Source organism: Lasiosphaeria miniovina (assembly GCF_030549165.1).
Source record: "Lasiosphaeria miniovina strain SMH2392-1A chromosome Unknown B0T26scaffold_3, whole genome shotgun sequence".
Taxonomy (NCBI): domain Eukaryota; kingdom Fungi; phylum Ascomycota; class Sordariomycetes; order Sordariales; family Lasiosphaeriaceae; genus Lasiosphaeria; species Lasiosphaeria miniovina.
The window spans coordinates 3,312,088-3,332,989 of NW_026848222.1; the positions used below are offsets into that span (position 1 = coordinate 3,312,088).

At 52.4% G+C, this 20,902-nt stretch overlaps 4 protein-coding genes across 4 annotated transcripts; all 4 read right to left on the minus strand.

Annotated features, from left to right (window-relative positions):
* Positions 1-303: 303 nt before the first annotated feature.
* B0T26DRAFT_739788 (RanBP1 domain-containing protein) lies at positions 304-4,231 on the minus strand (the record flags this gene model as incomplete). The annotated part of the gene is made up of 9 exons (XM_060443761.1): positions 304-327; positions 404-471; positions 583-969; positions 1,041-1,189; positions 1,285-1,319; positions 3,196-3,416; positions 3,480-3,741; positions 3,808-3,969; positions 4,172-4,231. 9 exons carry the CDS (start codon positions 4,229-4,231, stop codon positions 304-306), a joined length of 1,368 nt encoding a protein of 455 aa, XP_060298504.1.
* Positions 4,232-5,890: 1,659 nt separating this feature from the next.
* Positions 5,891-8,617, minus strand: B0T26DRAFT_642053 (uncharacterized protein; the record flags this gene model as incomplete). The annotated part of the gene is made up of 2 exons (XM_060437406.1): positions 5,891-6,226; positions 6,263-8,617. 2 exons carry the CDS (start codon positions 8,615-8,617, stop codon positions 5,891-5,893), a joined length of 2,691 nt encoding a protein of 896 aa, XP_060298505.1.
* A 1,854-nt stretch (positions 8,618-10,471) lies between these two features.
* Positions 10,472-12,181, minus strand: B0T26DRAFT_227111 (thioredoxin-like protein). The gene is made up of 3 exons (XM_060433870.1): positions 12,178-12,181; positions 11,213-12,084; positions 10,472-11,074 (listed from the first exon to the last, which is right to left on the minus strand). Exons 2-3 carry the CDS (start codon positions 11,831-11,833, stop codon positions 10,826-10,828), a joined length of 870 nt encoding a protein of 289 aa, XP_060298506.1. The 5' UTR covers positions 11,834-12,084; positions 12,178-12,181; the 3' UTR covers positions 10,472-10,825.
* Positions 12,182-17,200: 5,019 nt separating this feature from the next.
* Positions 17,201-19,280, minus strand: B0T26DRAFT_227251 (WD40-repeat-containing domain protein). The gene is made up of 5 exons (XM_060433871.1): positions 18,660-19,280; positions 17,814-18,532; positions 17,670-17,759; positions 17,491-17,610; positions 17,201-17,422 (listed from the first exon to the last, which is right to left on the minus strand). The coding sequence occupies exons 1-5, from the start codon at positions 18,787-18,789 to the stop codon at positions 17,402-17,404; spliced, it is 1,080 nt and encodes a 359-aa protein (XP_060298507.1). The 5' UTR covers positions 18,790-19,280; the 3' UTR covers positions 17,201-17,401.
* Between the last annotated feature and the right edge of the window lie 1,622 nt (positions 19,281-20,902).

Genomic DNA, 20,902 nt, shown 5'->3' on the forward strand with positions numbered 1-20,902 from the left:
GCGAAAGAAGCCAATAAAGTCAGTCAAGGGAGTGCTGCTTTCCCGACGGGAGCCACGCCGTGCAAGAAGCTGGGCCGAGTTCTCCAGATTGTTTTCTTTTTAGTATTCCCTTCCCCCCCTGCCACCATTTCCTGACGCCAAATACGCCATTGCAATGCAGATAACGACAAACGTGAATGTGATTCACGAGCCGTGTTTGTTTCTCCTTTCCCTCGTTGTCTCTCATTTCTCTTGAAAATATTTCAGGATATGATCGATGACGAAAAGAAAAGAAACAAGTCGTCCCTCTTTCCTTCGATGTGTTTAGGAGATGACCGATGCCTTGACCTATACACCAGAGTCAGACAAGCTAAAAGGAACCCCCCCCCATTTGAATAGAGCTGGGGCGCTTTGCATCACTTACCAAAAAGTCCCACAGCATCTTCATCAAACTGTCTGGAAGCGTATATAGATCGACCGAGAACTCGCCAGCTATATAACCTCTCCATGTTAGTACCAAGGAAAAAGAAGTAAAATTCATGGCCACCACTTTGTTCCTGCAAACGTGGTAAGGAATAAAGTTGAGACTAGGAGGTAACGCACCATCAATATTGTTTTGGATATACGTGGCATCGTCCTTGTTGTCATGAATCATCTGGATGACCTGCAAGAGGTCTTCCTCAGAGAGCTTGACCAAGCCATCGGCCATCTTCTCCACGTCAAATGTCTTCTTCTTTTTACCGCCGTCAGCCTTTTTGAGCTTACGCTCCTCGTCTGAGGGCAGCGGGCCGGTCTCGCGGAGAATTTGCTGCAACGCCTGCGACGGGTTCTTGAACGACACGTTGTGGATGTTGTTATAAGTCGAGGCCGTAAAGTTCAGATCATGCTGGATCGAAGTTTTTCCGCCCTTCTCGGTGGTGAACATGTCAATGGTCATCTCGAACTCTCCCCAGCCCTCATTTCGGCAACGGAACGGGGGATCCAGGAAGGCTATGCATCAGTGTCAGCCACCTAGTTTTTTCCCTCTTTTCTACCCCAGAGTGTAAGAGGTGTCATCGTACTCTGAACCGGGTTCTCGAATGACGGGTGGAGGTGGTAAACCACCTTAGTGAAGCACTTGGCTGGCTTCTCTTTTTCATCTTGATCGAGGATGTAGATCTCGACAGTCCACTCTTTCATGGGAAAGCCCTCATTGATAGCAGGCTTGTCACTGTAGGAGAAACCCCTAAAAGTCAGCCGGTGCCCCAGAAATTGAAGAATTGAATGGCCCCTGCCACATTGCCCTGATCTTGACATGACACGTACATATTGTGCTGCTCCGTAACAACCTTGATCTTGCGCTGGATGATTGCGATTCGAATTAGCAACCACGGTATTACAAGAGTGGCAAGTCCATGACATGACCGCCTCTTCCTCTCCAACGGGAGCTCGGCTCGCACACCGCAGGGGCCGGGTAACTTACGTCGACAATCATGGCGGCACCCTTTTCGGTGTTTCTAGTGGTAATGCGCGCGGACTTTCGGGAGGCTTTGACAACGATGCCTTGCTGGACTCGGGCCTCTCCTAGATAGAGAGGGCGTGTCAATCAAGACGCGCCACGCGCCGCAAGGCGATACACATGGAGCTAGATCGATTTAAGGGCAGGGAATGGGAAAGGTGGGAGGTGTCGTAGGGGAGGTAGTGGGAGCAATGAGACATGGGAATTGGAACGCACGGCGGTAGCGTATGGAAAGCGCCGGCCCCCCGTATGATAGCAAATATAGCAGATGGCGTGTGCGTGTGCGTGTGCGTGTGTTTCTGGAGACGTGATATGGTATAGATAGATAGATTGAGCGAAGTAGCGCGCGGCGCGGGGGATTTTGAGCTGGGATCTGGGAGCTGGGAGGTCGGTAGCGTAGAGGGGGCGTGATGTGGCCGGCGGGGAGAAAAGCTATTAAATCGTGGAGACAGGTATACTCGTCCGAAGGTTGTGAAGTTGTAGGTACCGCGGCACAAAGACGACGACTTGTTCGTCGACGGATTGACCAGGGTTCTGCACGTACCTCCAGCAGACGCTCGTGCCGCCGCGTTGTGGCTGGAGCGCGCCATAGCTTCTGGTTGTCCGTGCACGCGTTCAATGTGACGTGATTTAGCCGACGTGGCGCAGCGGCCAAAGGCAAGGGAGGAACCGCGTCGCGGCAAGGGTGGCGTAGCCGGGATTTATCCGATGCTGCGTGTTTGGTGGCGTCGAAGTTGTAGCAAGCTAGAAGCAGTGGACGCATTTCTCGATTTTCAGGAATGAAGTAGAAGAGGTTGAAGTAGTGGAAGATTAGGTGACGAGGTCTATGTTTTAGTCTTCCAGTACACTTCTGCTGGTGAAATGAACAGCAGAAAGAAGAACTCCGTCCTTGCGCACTGTGCACACTGTGCTTCAAAAGCGAGGGCATTCAACTTTTCACTGTCGTATCGGAATAAGTTCACTTTGACCTGTCTCAACTAGAATACCGCATGCCATAAAACCCGCTCATTTACAACTCAACGCCCTTTTTTCAGACAAATGACATTAACTAAGTAAGAAAAAGAACAATTTTGGCTGAGTAAGAGAAAGAGCAAATAAGAAACGGTTAGAAATCGCTACCTCTTCGAGAAGAATCATTTCTCTCTTCCAAAATCGTTTCTTTCACCCACACAAACGTTTCTCTGCCACGTCTCATCCAACTGTGATTCTAGGCTTGCTTGTCTTACTTGAAACGGCATTCTCATTTGAAGTTCAAAGTAAGAACAATAGCGCTTAGTACTCATGAGTGAATCCAGCCGCACGTTCAAGTCAGATGAGCGAATATAGCAGGAAAACAGTTCATCTTCCGCGCAAAAATACGAGACTAGAGATTTGGGGGAGACTTATGATATTTAGTCTATCTACAACTACTGCTAGTGCTCGACCGTGTCTTCCAAAAATGAAGACAAGCGTTTGCTCAACGCCTTGGCTCCAAGAGCCACGCTTCATATCCATGTGTCCGTCCGTCCGCCAGTTCATCCACCTCCCCGTTCATCCATTGTCCTCATCATTTACGTCTATCTCCGCTGTGATATGTGGTGTAGATGCTTAGAAGGCGCTGCGCGCTTGTTTCATGGGCTCTCTTTTCATAAACAAGCGAAAGTTATTTAGGACGACTCAGCCTTGGGCTCCTCCTCCTTGGCTGGCTCAGCGGTCTCCTCCTTGGCCGGCTCGGCAACCTCCTCCTTCTTCTCCGTAGATTCCGCCGCCCCAAAGAGAGCGGTATTGTCCTTCTGAGCCTTGAGGAAAGCATCTTTGAACAAGTTGGCGTTCTCCGAGTTGGCAAATCGGATGGCAAGCGTGACAGCCTCGGGCTCTCCTTCGCTGACATCGGCAGCGGCATTCCAAACCCAGCTACGGTCCGAACCAACGTTGGGAGAGAGCTTCATCTCGGGTACGACTGTTGTGGTATTGCGCGTAAGTAGCTAAACCCACGACAAATGTACAGGGGGGGGTTCCTCACTATAATGGTTGGCACAGACCTTGAGAGTCTTATCCCGACGCATAACCAATCTGGTCTTGCCGTTCTCGCGATGCTTAAGGAGGCGAATATCGCCAGTGCCGCGCTCTTTCCATTCCTTAGTCTCCGAGACAAATTTGAAGAGCTTGGCACGCATCTTGAAGAGTTGTTCCTCCAACTCCTCGTTGGTCTTGACCTCCACCTTCTCGGTCAGATGGATAACGGGTTCGAAGTGGATATCCTCGGACTCGGGGGCTTGGTCGTCCTGCCAAGGTACATATCAGCAACTGAAATAACCGCCCCTCTGGACTTCAGGGCTTGTTTAGCTCACATCGTCACCTCCCTTGGAGGCGGCGGCGGCAGCGGCGGCCTCGCGCTGAGCCTTTGCGCTGCCCGAGTTATCGCCACGGTCCTCCTCAGTCTCCTTCTTGTCCTTCTTGGCGCCGCCACCGAACATGGAGAAGACGGACGAGCTGGTGACCGGAGGGTTTGACTACAATCATACAAATCGAGCATGTCAGCTTGGGCGCTAGGATTTCTAGACGAAGGGGATAGAGGTAATGAAGCGCAAATCAAGCGAGCTACCAGATACCCCACGTCGCAAACCGAAGCTCAAGAGTTCCGAGGTCGCTTGCGAAAATAGCAGGCTCGAAGCGATAGCATGTGTGAAATACGGCGATGGAATCGTTACATACCTCCTTGGGGGCCTCGGGCTTGACCTCCTCGACCGGCTTCTCGACGTTTTCGGCAGACATATTTGCGTTGTCTTGGATGAAACTGTCTAGATACTGTCCAGGTTGAGAGTGCGCGTCAGCTCACTGGTTCTCAACATCGCACGCGTTGCTGGCAGCAGTCGTCAGCTACCAGCGCCGGCACCCCCGCTATGTGCTCAGGCTCAGCGACCAAAGCGGGGTTCAAGCGAGGGGCAGTTTGAGTATGCTGCGTGCAGTTCGGCAAGGGAAAGAAAACAGACGTACCTAATATTGCAAGCTGTTGGGCGACAGGTCGAGAGCCGCTTGATAAGGCTGTCTTGGTGGTCTCTGGGATTGTTCGTGGTGAGCTAAGGGAAGTAGTTGATGGTGGTGGAAGGGCCAAAAATTAAGTGCTGCCCCTCACTCCTAAAAATCAACAAACGGAATCTACGAGATTTGGCAGGAGTGCAGAGCTTGATTGGGCGCAAGCACAAGTGTCTCGATACAAGATTGGGCTGCCCCCGCTAGTGTACGTACCGGTAATCCTTGACGTGAGAGTACGCGGGGCCGCACGCCAGTTGGCGGGGTTAAGGGGTACCGACGTATCCGTATATTACGCTAAGGCACGTATTATACGTATGTACATAGGCAACCATTTCAGGCAGGCGGTGAGTCAACTTCGTAGGGGTTAGGGTTTTTGATGAAGTCATCCCTCTCAACTCTAGCTCGAACTAAATTGAATGGTATAGCTAGATTGTTCCGATCTACACGTTATATAGATAAGTAATTATCAGCTCGATGACTATACTGATAATCAACTGAGTGGTCTGGAATAGCAGCTGAAAACCGAGCTCCCCTGTTGTACATACCAAGACCCGAAGAAACCTTCCTTCTTTCTCGAAGGGCATGGAGATACCTGCCATGCCTGCCTTGGTTTGGGGTTAAACACTTGGCGTTATGGCGTTCTTGGAATGGCTACTAGGTAAGTAGGCACACAGGGACTTCTCGTTTATTTCGGGCCTAGGAAAACGAAAAAACCTGTACCTACCTTACTTATGTCAGGAATCCTTTACCATAATCGGATCAACCCATGGGCATCGAATCCATATCTGGCAGCCATATAAACACTTAGAACTCATCCTACAAGACAAACACGTGCTTACCTCACTTTCAAGTCCGACCTGGACAACCTACTGGGTTGTGACACCGGGCTTGCCTAACCAGTTTCTACGCATACAAACACGGCGATACATTACGGATCCAGCCTGTGAAATAAGTAGAGGTAGGGAGTTGTGTATATATGTCTATGTATAAGAGCTGGAGTCCGGGCCCTCGAGCATGAACGCCCGCGTGCCCTCCGTCTCGAATGAGGCGTCAACCGCCCTCTTACCAAACTACCTACTGCCCTCACAGTGCAAAACGTGTATCGTAACACCCTCTCCGGCGTCTAGGTATCCCGGCACAAACAAATCATCTGGGCTTGCCTACAATAACATAATCAGAATGCTAGAATTTAAGGGGAGCGTGGTCAGAGTGAAGATTACGGCCCCTGACCGAATAAAAAAATAGATGCATCCTTAACTGAGCAAATAAAGAGCAAAAGCCGCGCAACTCCAGTCCAGATCCCCAGCCTCCACCCAAGAATGGTAGGTTAATCCATTTACCGTCCATTATCCGTCCGCCGAAAAAGAATTGCTCCATATAAAGAACAGGAAAGAAACCTCACCCCTTAACCATCTTCTTCCACCGGCTGTCCTTTGTGCCCTGTCGCGCTTTGGCGTCTTTCTTGCACTGACGGCTTTGTCGCTTCCCGAAAAGTGCCCATGATTCTTTGGGCGCCTCTTTCTCTGGCCCTCTCTGGGTCCGAACCAGTTCTGCGTGCTTCATCTTGAGAAAGTGAGATGCACTGCGCTGGTACTCGGCATATTCCTCTGTCTTCCCTTGCACCTTCAGCCACCACAGCTTGGAAGCAATTTGGGCTTGAAGGACGGAGTTTTCGCGAATCTTGTCTACAGACTTAAGCTGACGAGAAATATGCTCCTTGGTGTGCTTGATGTACTGAGTCATTTCGTTAGGTCCCACTGAATGCTTAACCCGGCTTACTGTCTCTGAATAGTGACTCTGGGCAGCCTTAAGGCCATGCTTCAGGGCCGAGGTAGTATCGCCACGTAGCTTTGCAAGACCGGCCGCAGCGGGGACGTACACCTCGTCCACAAGATGTACGGTTTCATCGGCAGTGGTAGAGACCATCTTGGCCAAATCCTGTAGAATATGTAGACTTGCCTCGATAACCTCAGCCACAACAGGCTTCCCGAAGTTGACTCCAAATGTCTCGTTAATCTTGGGCTTTCGTGTCGTGATAACCGAGACATTAAGCACGCCATATGCGTCGGCTGGTTTGAGCTCGACAACAATTCCTTCGTCAACGGAAGAAAGCTTGGTCTTAACCGGCTTGTCTCCGCGGAATACGTCGATATCAATCGCGCCCTTGGCGAGCCACCCTGCCTTGTTACCAGAAGGAATCGTCACCAAGATCTCGTTCTGGCCAGAAATGCGCACGGAACAGACCGTCTTCTTTTCTTCGGGCTCAACGGCGGGCCCAGATAGTTTCTCTGACGGCTTGTCAGAGAGAAATCCAGCGAAAGACAACGCCGAGGCCAAGGTGCTAGCTGATGGCCGCGCGTGACTGAGCTGGATGGTTTTCGTCGACGTGACGTTGATTACAACAGTTGTTGTAGAAGTTGTTGCTGCCCTTGCCGTGGTAGTCAAACGGGCGGGGGGAGTCGCTTGAGGGGTGTCGAGGATACCGGATGCCAAGGAAGTAGAAATTGGCGAGCTTGTTCCCAGTGACAAGGAGTTCAAAAACAAGCCGGCAAAGAGCGGAATGATAAAGGCCATGAGCAACGGAATTGCCAAGGCAAAAAACAACTTGTTGCGCTCCATGCTCTCAAGGATCTGAGCTCCAGATGGTCTCGAAGTCCATCGGTTGTATTTCTTCACCCCTGGCGCCGACTTGCTCGGCTCAGCCTCGACCTTTGGTGATGCAGTCACTCTCTCAGCCGAGTCAGACAAGCCAGTCAAGTAGGCGAAGTTGCGATTCATCTGCCGCGCATCAATGTTGAGGAACGAGGGAAGGTCGATAGGAAGGCGTCGAGGAGTGATGGGCCGCTCAGGATCCCGAGACTCGAGGCAGAGGTGAACCGCATGCTCATCCACAAGCTCGTCCCAGCGGGGAGAAGCGAGCTTCCCGAAAGCCTCGGACTCGGTGATGAAAATCGAGGGGATGTTGTGTCGACGCAAAAACATCCATACTGCATCTCGCGTCTTCTCCTCTTGTTCGTCTGCGTCATCGGAGCAGTAGAAGATTGCGATATGCGGCAGAGCCCATCTTGGCTGCACCACTAGACCGTTACGGCTGTTGTGGGAGTAGTATATATTGTCGTGTTCGACAGTGATCGAGTACACACTGCGCTCGGGAGATGATTGCTTGGGATATTCAAGTACCGAGGCCGATGTGCAGTGTTCAACTTTGATTTGATAGTGAGAAGCTTCCATCAGGTCCAGTTCGGGTGTAGGCCCGAAAGAAGAGATGGGTACAATGTTATAAACGCCTTCACGGTGTCTGCTAAAGTGATCCTCATCCTTGGCGTCGTTCTTTGGCGAGGTCCAAATGGCGCTGGAGACCTTGAGGACGATGCCCCTCTGAGCTTCCGCGCGGCCGATATAGAGAACGCGCAGCGGGTCGTTCGTTGAGAGGTAAGCCTGGGACATGGTCTGCCGAATCGTTGCGACGAGGCGTCTCGGGGCCTCTAGCATGCCGAGCTGTTCCGCTATGGTCGCGGACACCTCTGCCGTGAATTCGTGAGTGGTATGCTTAACCGAGATCTTGTCCATAGCAGCCAGCCGGTCTTCGTCTCCTTCTTGGAACTCGATGGAGCGAGAGACATGCGGGAACTGCTCAGAGGCTGAGGGAGAAGTGAACCGGAGACTGTTAGCGGGAAGCTGCGTTGAGGGATTCTCGAGGGATTGATCGGCATATCTGATAGAGGACGCATGGGAGGAATGATCTGAATCCTCGTCCGTGTCGCTGTCAGTGTCGTAGTGATTCTCGGACCCGTCGAGACTCTGCACATCCTCGGGGCGGGACACCTCGAGCGACCCGGTAGACTCGGTAAGCTGATCATCTTGGCTCTGGCTCTCGCTGTCAGTGCCGTTAATGATTTCATAGGCCGAATCGGCCAAGTTGCCCGTGTCCGACATGTTGGGCGGCTGCTTAATGTCGGGCGAGCTGTTAGAAACCCAGTTGGCAAGATATTTGTTGCCTTGGGGTTTTGGGAACCGGAGGGCTGGCACAGATGCTGAGGTCGGTGTTTGTGGCGACGGGGGGGTTGAGCCTGGGGCCTCGTTGGTTTGAGATGTTGGAGGGGCACTCTGGGTCTGTAGTTCCATTACGAGGTAAAGACAGCCAGTCAGCCTCGCAGAAACCGCGTCACGTCCTAATAGGCCATCCAAGCACGGAAAGATCGAGACAGTTCCAGGCAGTCGGGAGGCCGATACAGGAGAGTGTAGAAGTGAAATGGTGGTGCTGGATGTGGTGGAGGGGTGTTGCAGTCGTGGTGTCAGAGAAGGAGGGGCACTCTAGGCAGGGTTGGGAGGAATGGGCAGTGAAGGGAAGGCACGGACAATTGGGAGGGCGAAAGGCCCCTATTTTAGATTTTAGAAATTGAAAAGCAAGTACCTTGACCCTAGGGAAATCTGATTAGATGGATATTCCTTCTTTGGCGAGAACAGAAAAAGTCACTCGTTGTCTTGAGTTATTGCGACCCGTGGTTTGGGTTTCTGCCTGTCTTGGCCAGAAGCTGCCTTACAGTGACGGGGAGGTAGGTGACTGGACTAGGCGGGGGTGGGGAAGGTGGAGGAAAGGCACCCAAGCTCGAGTCACTTGTCCGCCTGCGACCCCTCGGACGTTATCGGCGGCCGGCCCAAGGCTTCGGGAAAGTTAAGGGGAAGGATGAATTACAGCTTCCGGAGCGTGAAAGTGGCGCACCGGGTGCAAGAGAGCGTGGGCCAAAAAGGCCTCAAGAATGGGGAACACTGGAGGTGGTGGACGGGCTAAAGGTCAAGAATTAATGTGAGGGAGATTGGAAGAGGGGAGCCGATAATTGCGAATGCGAATGGCAATGGAAGTGAAGTACGTGGTGGGTTGCGTGCGATAGCTCCCTACTACTACCTACGGGCTGGACACATATAACTGGCCCATCAAGTTAATTACGCGGTGCGCACCTCAGCCTGACCAACATGAAGGCGGCTTTGTGCTGCTGCTATCGCTGTCAGCAGCAAGCTCCTCTTTGACGTGTTAGTTATTCGATGGCGGGGTTCTGGGTCGAGTCACCACGCCCAAGCAAGCCAAACTCATGCGGGATGTGGGATGCAAGTTAGGTTATTAGTGGCGGCCACGGGGCCACCAAGTCGACGAATGGAGGGGTTCTCCGCAGGACCGCCCTGCTTCCTTTTGGGTGATGAATGACATCTAGGGCCGAGTCGCATCCATATACGGCTCCTCATAGGCAGGCTACCTTTGTCCCTGGATATCGAGATGACTCCACGTTCTTCAAGCTAAAGCTTCGCGCCCAGTTTCCCAAGCAGTTCCGGACGAAGAGACGATGGCAAAATCACATTGACTAGCACACGGCAATGGCCACCTAGGCGTGTAGGCCAGCTTGTCCATTTATCGAAAATTCGCAACTGATCCTCACGTATCCGGTAGTCTTGCGGCAGCAACCACGGCATAGACTTATCACCTTGCTGACCAGTGACACTACATCGCACCCGACCCCAGCTGTCCCCGCTTCTGCCTTGGCGAAAGTGACCCTTGCGAAAACGATTATCTAATGAAGGTGTTCTCCGCGTCGTAGGATCCACTGATGAGAGCCTATTGCCAGAAGACATGACAACATCAAACTTATTTTGTGATCAAAAAGATTACCACTGTTCTCCCGAAACTCGGAGGGAGTAAAGGTGTCATCTTTGGCCTAAAGGGGTAAAAGTGGCGAAAGGAAAAACCAGATACCATAGTTGAAAACCTAAATCGAATGAATGCCTCGGCAGCAGGCAAAGTTATCACCAAATGCTGGAGGGCGCCAAGACAGAACGCGCATATAAAGACCATCCACTCTTGATCACCACTCTCTTCTGCTCCGTAAATGACCTTGAAGAAATTCCATGTATTGTACACACGATAATGGGTGGTCCAGGTAATTAGTCTAAACACTGGCCACGAGAGAAAAAAGAAGAAAAAAGAACCCGCCCCTCAGATTAAAACCAGAGTCAAAGGAAATGGCCCCGACCAAACTCCAAAGAGTGTGCGAAAGAAGGGTTTCCACTAAAAATATGAGCCAGAAAATAATGGTATCTTCGCCTTCCGAGACATGACCGTCATACACGTAAATAGATCGCGCTTTCGTACCCCGCCAACCACGTAACGCCCACATTGGAATCCCAGACATAACTGAACACCGAGGTCCTAATGCGACTAGACCGAACCGGTTCAGGCCCGAGGACATAATTCGACCCACGGCAGTAGTAACATCTACACCTTCCCTGTATTATAGCAGACATGGCCATTCCAGAAAAGAGTTCCATGTGTCATTTTCGACATTACAAGATGTTGTGCTTGCTAAAGAGGCGCTTGAGAGAAGCAGTGTCAAAGTCTTCGTGATCCGGGAGCATCTCTATCAGTCCTGTCAAGTTGGCAAAGAGATCGCCCTGGTTCCGGTAGGCGAGGATGGCCGGCACACCGGCACTGTCGAACTCAATGTCCTCGTAATGAACCTTGACAAAGTGTATGGTGGGGTACGTGCCGACAAGGGGATTGAGCGCGGACTCAATTGTCGACGAAACGAGGCTCTAGATATTGCTCGAGTCAGTATTTTATGCCTCCATGGAGTGGCTGCAGAAGGCTTTCAAGACAGTAGAGGATCCCCGGCGCAAGTACTTGCTGGGGCTGTTGTTGTTTTTGCCAGTTGGGTCGAAATAAGCACGTACCTCGTGATCGTAGACATAGACGACTACGGTCGTCTCCCTCCCGACCTTTTCTATAGCGTCGAGATATCCGAGCGCATCGACCTCATCGAGGCGGCCAAACAGCCTCAAGCTCGGGCTCGTCCTCCGGTTCCGCACCGGCGAGCCCTTGGCCTCGGCCTCGAGCTCGCGCCTCCGGCTCTCCCGCCATTGCTCCAAGAAGGAGGCCTCGTCTAGGTCCTCGGGGCCGCTCCCCTCGCTCTCGGCCCCACTGCTCCGGTCATGCTTGACGCTGTCGATGCCGAACACGCTGCGGCGCGCGGCACGCACTCTGTCCTTCCACTTGCTGCGCCGGGCGTTCTCGTATGACCGGGCATCCGCAATGACACCCTTGACGCCTGTCGCGTGTCCACTATCGAAAGATGCCTGGGGGAGATGGAAGTCGCCGCGGGCATCTAGAGTTGTCATCCGCATGGCGGCCTCGATCTGTTCAGCACGGTGTCGGTCCTCCTCGTCCTCACTCTGGTGTGCAGCTTCCTTGGCTGCCGACTGGCGGTCCTCGGGATGTATGTTGTAGTCGTCTGAGCGGTTATTGTTGGCGACTAAGGCGGCGAACTCTTCCTGCGCGGGGGTAGGATTCGACATGATAGCGAAGGGGGAAGCGAGAATGTCTCGCAGGACGGTCACGCTAGTTTAATAGAGAGTGGTAAGACTCGAGACGGCGGCGGGGTAGGCCGAATCGAGCGGCAAGCAGAGCAGATGATGGGAGCGCAGTACTCGAGCAGGAACGTGTACCGCGATGTATTGTACAACGGGGCAGCAAGGCCGGTCGACAGGGTTATCGAATCGCACGTCTCTCCTTATGGGACACCCAGCAGGCTGGGGCGGGGCGGCTGCTTCTGGGGCTGGTCGACGGGTTAGCGGGGAGAAGGGTATGGTTGGTTAGTGCTGGGCAGCAATCGATCCAACGCCTGTTGTATGGTACATACCCCTTAGCTATTGCAGGACCGTGAGGACCGTGAGCTGTTGTTCGGTGGATCGAGGAAGGAGGGAAGAGTTTGGACTGGCGCGCAGAAACAGACGGGAGGTGGTAGTGGGTGGAATAGCCGGTTGCAGACGGGGACGTGAGTTGGGGCAGCCGGGATTTTGTCGACCCCTGAAGATGCGTCAGAGGTTTCAAAGCGCAGCGAGTGTGAATGCGCCGTACACACGTGGTGACGGAGGAAGAGAAGGAGAGGCGGATGGCTGTCTGTGAGAGCTAATTGGATACAGGCACAGGTCAGAAAATGCATGCATGCAAGAAAGAGAGAAAAGAGGCACGAGGGATTCACACCATCCAGTTCCTTATCAAGGCTGGGCAACGCTCAACAGTACATGGGAGGGATGCTGCGGCCGACGACGAGCACGACTCTTGGCTGGTTCGAGGGGGAGTCGAGCATTCCGGAGCTGGTCAGTCAGTGGTGGGTGAGGCGGCTGGTGGAGGTGGACCCAGAAAGTGGGATCGGCAAGCAGAGAAACGAGGGGTGGGTTGGCTGCTGCACAGAGGGTCGGTCGCGTGGTCGACTGGGATTAACGGCCACGAACAATGCAAGGCGGCGGGACAGGGGTTGCAAGTGCAAGCCTGCCCGTGCAATTGCTAACACTGCCGGAGGACTCCGTCGGGCGGTTCAGCGACGGAGGGGACGAGGACGAGTCGACGTCGTCCACTTGGTGCAGCGCACGCGCTGTCATCGCGTGCTAGCAGGGCTATTTTGCTGTTGTTGCTGCCGCTGCGCATGAATGCAGGCGGCGCAAAGAGGCGCGGGCACGCACAGGGAAGTTGGAACAGCAAACAAACGCGCGACGGATTGTTTTCCAAATCTCAAAGTCTACGGAGAACGTCCTCGCTATTCGGCGGCCTGAGAAGGAGCAGACAGCGCCGTATATGACCCACGGCACAGCATCCTCTTGTCGTCATGAACCCAGTTCTTCATCTCTTCTTCAGGAATCGCCGACATCCTACAGACGGATTCACGCCCCTCGTTGGTCATCTTTACGCAAGCTACCTACCTTACCTAGGTAAGCAGATTGATATTCAGCGAATTTTCAGAGTATGTGTCCGTGTGGGAGGGTTGAATGATGCGAGTGGGAAAGGGCGAGAAAAATAACAACGTACAGCCCGAGCCCGTGTCCCATACGGAGCGCCTAGGTATGTACGTGTGAATACTGTATATACAACCTTGCCTACCTGTAGGTTTAGAAGCAGATCAACATAGAAAGGAAAGCAGCCCGAAACACGCGTGAGAGTTCTAGAAGGTCAATCGCATGGCGCATCATCCACTCGGCTCGTGAGCTTACAAGGCGCCTGAGCCAAGGAAGCCAAGGCAGCCAAAGCCGGCGCTTTCTGCCAATCCTGCAAAAAGGTTTTGTGTGAGTGCCACAACCGCACAGGGCTGAATTTACCATGCCATGCCACCGAGGCCGGGAAAGTGCCTTCGCTGCAGGGCTTACTGTTTACATCCAACCCATGTATTTACAGACCCCGTACTCCGCCCCTTTCTCACTAGAGAGCGCGACATGGATAGGTTCTGTCGGGTGATGGAATGCTGCTGTGTGGGAAACGGTAACCCCCATAAACACAGCACGCCCTGACTACCGTATGACGTCTTCCAAGGCAGCCTCAGTGTTGTATGCCTCTCTGAAGCTGAAGAGGGCAAAAGGGAGAAAACCGCCCGTGCCAACTAGGCATTCGAATGTTCATTCGAGATAGCTTTGCGGTACAGGAAACATTGCTCGAGCACGCCTTGGGTCGGGTAATGATGCTGCTGGTGCGAGCCGGCAGAGCGGGAAGATCAGCACCGACATCCATACCTTGGTGTTTCAGGGCATGTTTCATCGGCCCCCTGTTCCCTGCTCAATGTCGCCTTCCCCAACGAATGTGGGGCCTCCGGCAGGCTTGGCGCCATCTTCCCTTCCCCCCCATGCATTGTTCCAGAAGCCTTCCCCATCATTACATGGTGCTTCTTGCAGACTTGCTATGAGACTGGGCCTCTCCTTTTTACCGCCCGCCCGGGTCCGAGGCGGGAATGACTGCCATCTACGTACATACACGTCTGGTGTCGGCCAGCCCAGCATTGACGCCCGCCGATACTCCGTACGCCCGCATGGTCATGGCCTTCCTGTGGTCTGGCCCCTTTCAGTCCATCGACAAAATTCTCCATGTTTTCTTGGCGAGAGGAGAGCAAACAGAAGAGGGGTCGGGAATCCCGATCGATCGCCATCCTCGAGACAAGGTGGATATGCGTTCTAGGTAGACAGACTGCAGGTGGCAGACAGAGTGGACAAGATGTTGGCGGGAAATTGGGACGATCCGCAATGTTTCCTTCATTCAGCCTACCACAACTCAGGGAAGGGCACATGAGGAAAACGAGAGAAAAACATGTCAGCTTGAAAGGCTGATGTTTTTTTCTCCTTTTTTGCTGTTTCAGCGCGCTAACATATGATTTACGGCATAGCGCTCGTCCGAGACCAGCCAAAGTTGTCTTCCGAGGTTGTATTGTACGAAAGGTACAAGTTGGTACTTGCCAACCCTCATGCTGCGTATACGACCACAGCCGCCACTCCCCAGGCATCTTTCGGGCTCGGTGTAACCCTGACTCTGTGCCTGTGTGTCGGCATGATGAGGCCGAGGGCAGCTCACGAGCCTCCTTCGGCTACCTTATCTTACACGTGTAGTTATGTGCCGTAAGAGAACGTGCCCCGATCCCCAGGCCAGGCATACCTGAACAGACTCAGTGATGCAGGGTCCTCGAGCAAGGATTCAAGAACCTTTCTGAGGACAAAAAGAACGCTTGGTAACCATTCTCGAAGCCCCGAAACCGAGCTAATAATAGTTGAGACGGAGGCTTCCTGCCTTGGGAATGCCGCGTAAGATGCCCAGACTTCCCAATTTCTTCTGTAAGCAAGCACCCTGCAAGCATCCTGGTCTTCTTGCTTCGGGCCAGAGCCACATGTCAGTCAAGAATGGTAGTCTCGGCAGGTAGGTGATCTTAGATATTGAGGTGTTTCTAACCAAATCCTGAACCATGTCTTCCCAAGTGACTCCTGGGCATGATGTCAGTGTTGCATATATGATTCCACGTGGAAAGTTGAGGCTCGTACCACTTGTAATATTCCTGGCATGTCTTGATATTACTCAACTTCTAGGGCCTGGAGCAAGTAACATGACAAGTTTCCATGGCACAGGATACCTAGATAACCAAGCGCAACCCATCTCAACAAGATATTCAACGGGCAGCTATCATTATCTATTACGGGACTGGACCTGATTACTGTAATATCTGCCGGGTCAGCATCTACATCTTCCCTAATGTCGTCGAAGACTCAAATTTCCGTGCTGGTAGGTTTGCCCCCATCTGTACAATATATGATAAACATCATGCTAAATACTTCAGTTTATTTCTAACGGGCCTATTTTTTCTGTGTAGCCTTCAAACCCGGGATAGATAATTACATCATTACCTTAGTGGCTATTTTCCTGGCATGATGAGGACTTTTTGGACTTTATACCTTTTTCCCTTCCCTTTCGTGCTTCTCTCTGGTCTGACTAGCCAACCTAAGACACACAGCCCCTTTCCATCCCGGCATCCTGTGATATATTCCAACTAAAATAGATGACCAGTCAAAAAATGCACATACCAACATGGCCCAGGCCATAGGAACAATAAGAGTTTTCTTTTTAACTTTTTTTTTCCTGTGCCATATGGCGCCGAGGCAGGAATTCACGGCGACCAGGCCACGCACATTGGACGAGTCGTAAACCAAACATACCAGGCGCAGCCGACTCAGTAGATAGCCGCACAAAAATGTGCGCCGTGGCCATGCTCCAAGGATCCGGGAGCATGTGCCACGAAGATACATACCGCAAAGTAACATGGAAGGAAACTGTGTTCTGTGACAAACGAACGAAATGTAGGGTACGTTACTCAACCAAGGTGTTGGATTGTTACCGGTTCTCTAAATTATGTTGAAGTAATGGTGAAAAGAAAACCTCACTAGCTAGCTGTTGTAAATTTTTCCTCATGGAAGTAAAACTTGTGGTTCGGTTCACCCCTACCGGATGAAGAGTCTAGGAAAAGGTTACTGCTTACTCGCTTGCTTAGATGACGTTGACTAATAGAGCATTCATTGCGTTTTATAATACAAGACAGACAGACCACGCACCGCCTCGCAAGGGTTCAGATTGCGGACCCACTTCATCAACCTACCTCACCACCATCATTCCATGGAGTTCCCTGCTTTATTTGCTGCCTGCGATCCGAGCCTCATTCAATGGCCTGCCCTCCTGAGTGGCTCTTGAATATGTATGCGAGGCACGACGGGGGGAGGGAGTTAAACCAAAACAAGAAATAAACACGATTAGACCTGTGCCGAGAAAGCACGGTCTTTACACAAGTACCTTGTTTCCCAACGCTCTCAAGTACCTACGGCAAAAGGAAAAGGAGAAGAGAAAAGAAACACTTAAACGGATACTATTCCGCAACCCTGGAGTCCTCCCCCTGGACAGATCGATATGTGAAAAAGAAAAACCCCGTCCTTCCCGGCCAATCGCAGGGAGGGGCAAGACATGTATGGATTAGCTGGAAATCCGAGGGTTGGAAGATGTGAGATCTTGGATAGATGATGATAGAAGTCGAATCCTGGGCAAAAGTACGCTAAAGATCCAATAGAGACTCGCAATCGTGCCACGGACCGAGGGAGGCAAAGGGCCAAAGAACGTAGAGTTGTCGGTAGCCTCAAAGGCTGTCGAGTCAGGAAATCTCAGGTTTGCCATGTTGATAACATTTGAGAGCGCACAGCTCCACGCATATCGAGAGGGTGATTGTTAGAGTTGAACCCCAACGGAAATGGAATGGAACAAGGCCTTGAGGTGACATAGCCGCCGTTCATACAAACAAAACTTGCCCGACCATGAAGAAAACAAGGCGTGCAGAAACGTGCGCTATAGTGCTGAATAATGTCTCCAGCCGCCGAGACCAGGATGCCGCACACCGCAAAAAGGCCAGGTTAGAGAAAAAGGATGTCGTGACTTCGTCCTGTCTACGCCTGTCCAAAGATTAAAAGGCGTTATCAGGTTGAATTAGAACCAAAAAAGGGCACTCTGTAGTATTTCCATAGCGGCGAGGTAATTTCGGTATCCAGATATGGATAGTGATGTCGGCATCAAATAGACACTTAATAGGCCCAGATTTTGAGCTGCGTGTTTTGTTAGCAACAGTTATGTTTATTGACGCATCCGATGCAAGCTTCTGGGAGACACTTACCACTGAATCCCAAGAGCCAGTGCACAAACTTATGCCGTCATTTGAGACTCCCAAGCAGCTGACGCGATTTTCGTGGCCCACGAGGGATCCGACCTTCTCGCCGCGCGTAACGTCCCAGACCTATAATAACTGGTCAGCATTGTGTCTGGTCAAGGCGAGTCGCTGCGATGTGGTCTTACCTTGCACTCAAAGTCGTCGTAGCCAGCAAAGAGAAGTCTGCCTGACACAGAGGTAGCAACGGAGGTGATACCGCAGAGGATAGATTGCGACTAGAGGTTCAAATTAGCATCGTAATCCCGATTAGGCACGATCTGAGGACATACTCCGTAGAAGTTTAGTTCCCGATCCGCGCGGATGTCGAATAGCCGGCATGTAGCATCATCGGATCCAGTAACGAAGGAGTGGCCGTCGGGGAAGAACTGGATAGCATTGATGTCGGACTCGTGGCCAGCAAACGTCTGGACCGCCTTGCCGGCGCGGATATCCCACAGCTTGGCGAAGGCATCGCAGGCGCCCGAGATGAAGGTGTTCTGGTTCGTAGGGTTCAAGCTGATGCTCATGACGTCGCCCAAATGGTCGGCAAACTCGATAACCTTGGTTCCTGTCTCGATATCCCACTTCATACATGTCATGTCGCCCGACGAGGTGAGGATGCTGCGGTCGTTGATGAAGCGGCAGCACGACAGATATCCTGCATGGCCCGAGAGCTCGCGGGCGACACGGGTAGGCCCATCGCGATTCTGGTTAAGGTTGTAGATGGAGCAGATGTTGTCGAGACCGCCGCATGCAACGTAGTTCCCGCTCGGGGCGTAGGCACAGGTCATGACCCACGATGACCGGAGTGGAATGGCGTGGACCTTGTTGGTTGTGTAGGCATCCCAGATGATGAGCTTGCCGTCTTGCGAGGCGGACACTAAATGCCTCCGGTCGGTCGACCAGTGCATGGCATATATCTTGGCGAGATGACCCTTCAGCGTCCTCTTCGGCCTCATCAGCTGGTTCTTGGGGATGAGCTCGTGCGATTTGATGGCGACCTCGGTTACTAATGCACGGTGCGGTCGGTTAGCAAGACAATCATCACAAGAAGTGCAGCGAGTCGCAGCGACGGCGACGTGGGCGGAGTGGAGCGGACGAGGAGGCGTATTCGGGGTCGGGGCAGGGCAACTCACGCGTGGTGTCGGCGAGCTCCTCCTTCTTCCGCTTGATCTTGTCCTTGAGTGTCTCAGCCTCGCGACGCGCTTGCTGGATGCGTGCCTGCATCGCCTCGGGCGACACCTCGTTCGGTCGGCCGGAGTCCATCTTGGAGGATTGGGCGGATCAATCGAGTCGGGATCAGCGAGAACGGGATGCGGGTTTACGGGCGATGGAAATGGCTGAACGAGGCAGAGGTAATGAGAGGTTTGGGAGGTCGCTGGCTTTGGCTGCGGTGTGGAATAATGCAAGCTCCAAGGGGGTGTGGTGCCGACCAGTAAAACAGCCAAGGCAGGGCTGAACGAAATGACTATCGGAGAGACAAGTGGAGACTGGGCGCAGACATGCACAAACAGCCGCAATCGTGAAATCGGTGGGGTCTCTGAGTAGAGCGGCCGATTCCCGTTTCCGCCGCGATGTCGCCAGGAAGCCAAGCTGGAGCAATGGTTGAGGTTTTCGAGTGAGAGAAAAAGGCAAAAAGGGGACAGTGTGGTTGATCTTTTTTGGGGCTGCGAGGGGGCGCACGAACACCTCGTTCGGGCGGGAGGCCGGGCAGTTTTGCGAAATATTACCCTGGCTAGATTAGGAATGGGATGGGGGGGGGGGGGGGGGGGGGAGAAGACCGGGGGTCAATTCAAGGTTGCAGAGGCTTGTCGCAAGCAAGCAAGCCAGCGCAACCTCTGCCTAGGGAGCAAGTCAAGCCGGGTGGACAAAAAGCGAGATCTGAAAGTGTCAGTCAACGGAGAGTAGTAAATCGGATCATTCAAAAAGCGAATGAATTGGAGAACGGCTTTAAAATCAGAGAGCAGACAAGCAGCGAGGCAATGGGCTCATCGGGAGGCTATGACGCCAATGGGCGCTGACATCAGACAGGCAGCTTCTTTTCGCCTTGAACATGAACAACTCGGCGAGGCGGATTCGACACCGTCTTGTCTTCTCACTGCTTGTTTGCACGCAAAAATCAAGAAGGGTGCTTGCTGGATCCCGTCCATCAAAGGAGCAGACCCAGACCCGGATGGTATTGGGGGCATCGGGCATCATGCGCGGTCTCTCGACCGACATTAGCTGGAGCACAGACCATCCGCCGCCGCCAAGAGGCTGAAAACGGTGCTGGGATTTTGGGCAACTTCCAATCTGGAAGCTCCAAATTGATCTCAGCAATCCGATCTTCAAGAATGGCTGTCGCTAGGAAGGAAAGGTAATTAATCTTCCACAGCCTCCAAATGATGAAATGTTCGCTCCAGAACTTGGTTTGTATGTATCGTACGGCGTACTGTACTATGTATCATTCCCGGCCTAGCTGCGAGTTACCTAACAGACAAATCCTTTTCCTTCCATATTTTAGGTTCTACGTGCGCGGCGTTGTGGCACGGCCTCATTATCACATCATTTGAGTCAAAGATCAAGACTTGAAATTTCATATCCCCCACACCAGGTTTGATGCCGTGAACATCGTATCTTACCATCTGACACGGTTTATTCAGCATCTCCCCGGACCTCCGACAACCTCCAACTTTGGTGAGAAGACACGAACTGACTTGATTGAATGGTGCGCTGTGCTACGAATTCACGCCGAGTAAGAATACATAACAAGAACTGACGTCTATCAGCCCGGACATAGATTCGGTCTCTCTGACGCACCTGTGGAAGGCCACGCCATCCCGGGGATCCAATCAACGACGTCTCCATTCTGTTTGTTGATTGCCGCATGACTATAACGAAGGTGGTGTCTCATTCGACAGGAGTAGATACCTACCTACACTATCCCGATGGGGGACGTCTGCCTATTAAACGGCATTTTCGCCCCATGGAACCGGATGATGTGCGCGCCCAGTCGGCAGCAGCCGCCGCGGACCCCCCTTTATTTCCTGGGGTTGCCCTGCTCTATGATCGCCGCCTTTCTTTCTCCAAACGAGGGCTCGATAGGAACAACCTATGAGCTATGTTTCTATTGAATGCCTTACATCTTTCTACAGCCCACAGTATCCTAGCTCATTTTCTCATTTTCTCGTAATTACGCATATGGTCTAGTCAGCTTTTCCCGTATTGCAAATGGAAGGTGGATGGAGTCTCCACGACGCCTTTTCTTCACACACCCATACTCGTTCCGCCAATTACTGTACTAGTGCTAGTCCTCGGGTCCAATATCCTTATTAGTCTTGAGAGTTCGCTTTCCTATAATAATTGCTTTTTTCTTGATAGCTTCTTCAGCACGGCAATG

Coding starts and splice junctions, on each gene's coding strand:
- B0T26DRAFT_227111 (XM_060433870.1), bottom strand. CDS start 11,833: ATGTCGAATCCTACCCCCGCGCAGGAAGAGTTCGCCGCCTTAGTCGCC. Junction 11,075..11,212: donor TCTATGTCTACGATCACGAG/GTACGTGCTTAT, acceptor AGCAATATCTAG/AGCCTCGTTTCGTCGACAAT.
- B0T26DRAFT_227251 (XM_060433871.1), bottom strand. CDS start 18,789: ATGGACTCCGGCCGACCGAACGAGGTGTCGCCCGAGGCGATGCAGGCA. Junction 17,760..17,813: donor GGGAACTAAACTTCTACGGA/GTATGTCCTCAG, acceptor TTGAACCTCTAG/TCGCAATCTATCCTCTGCGG. Junction 17,423..17,490: donor CTGGCTCTTGGGATTCAGTG/GTAAGTGTCTCC, acceptor CAAAACACGCAG/CTCAAAATCTGGGCCTATTA.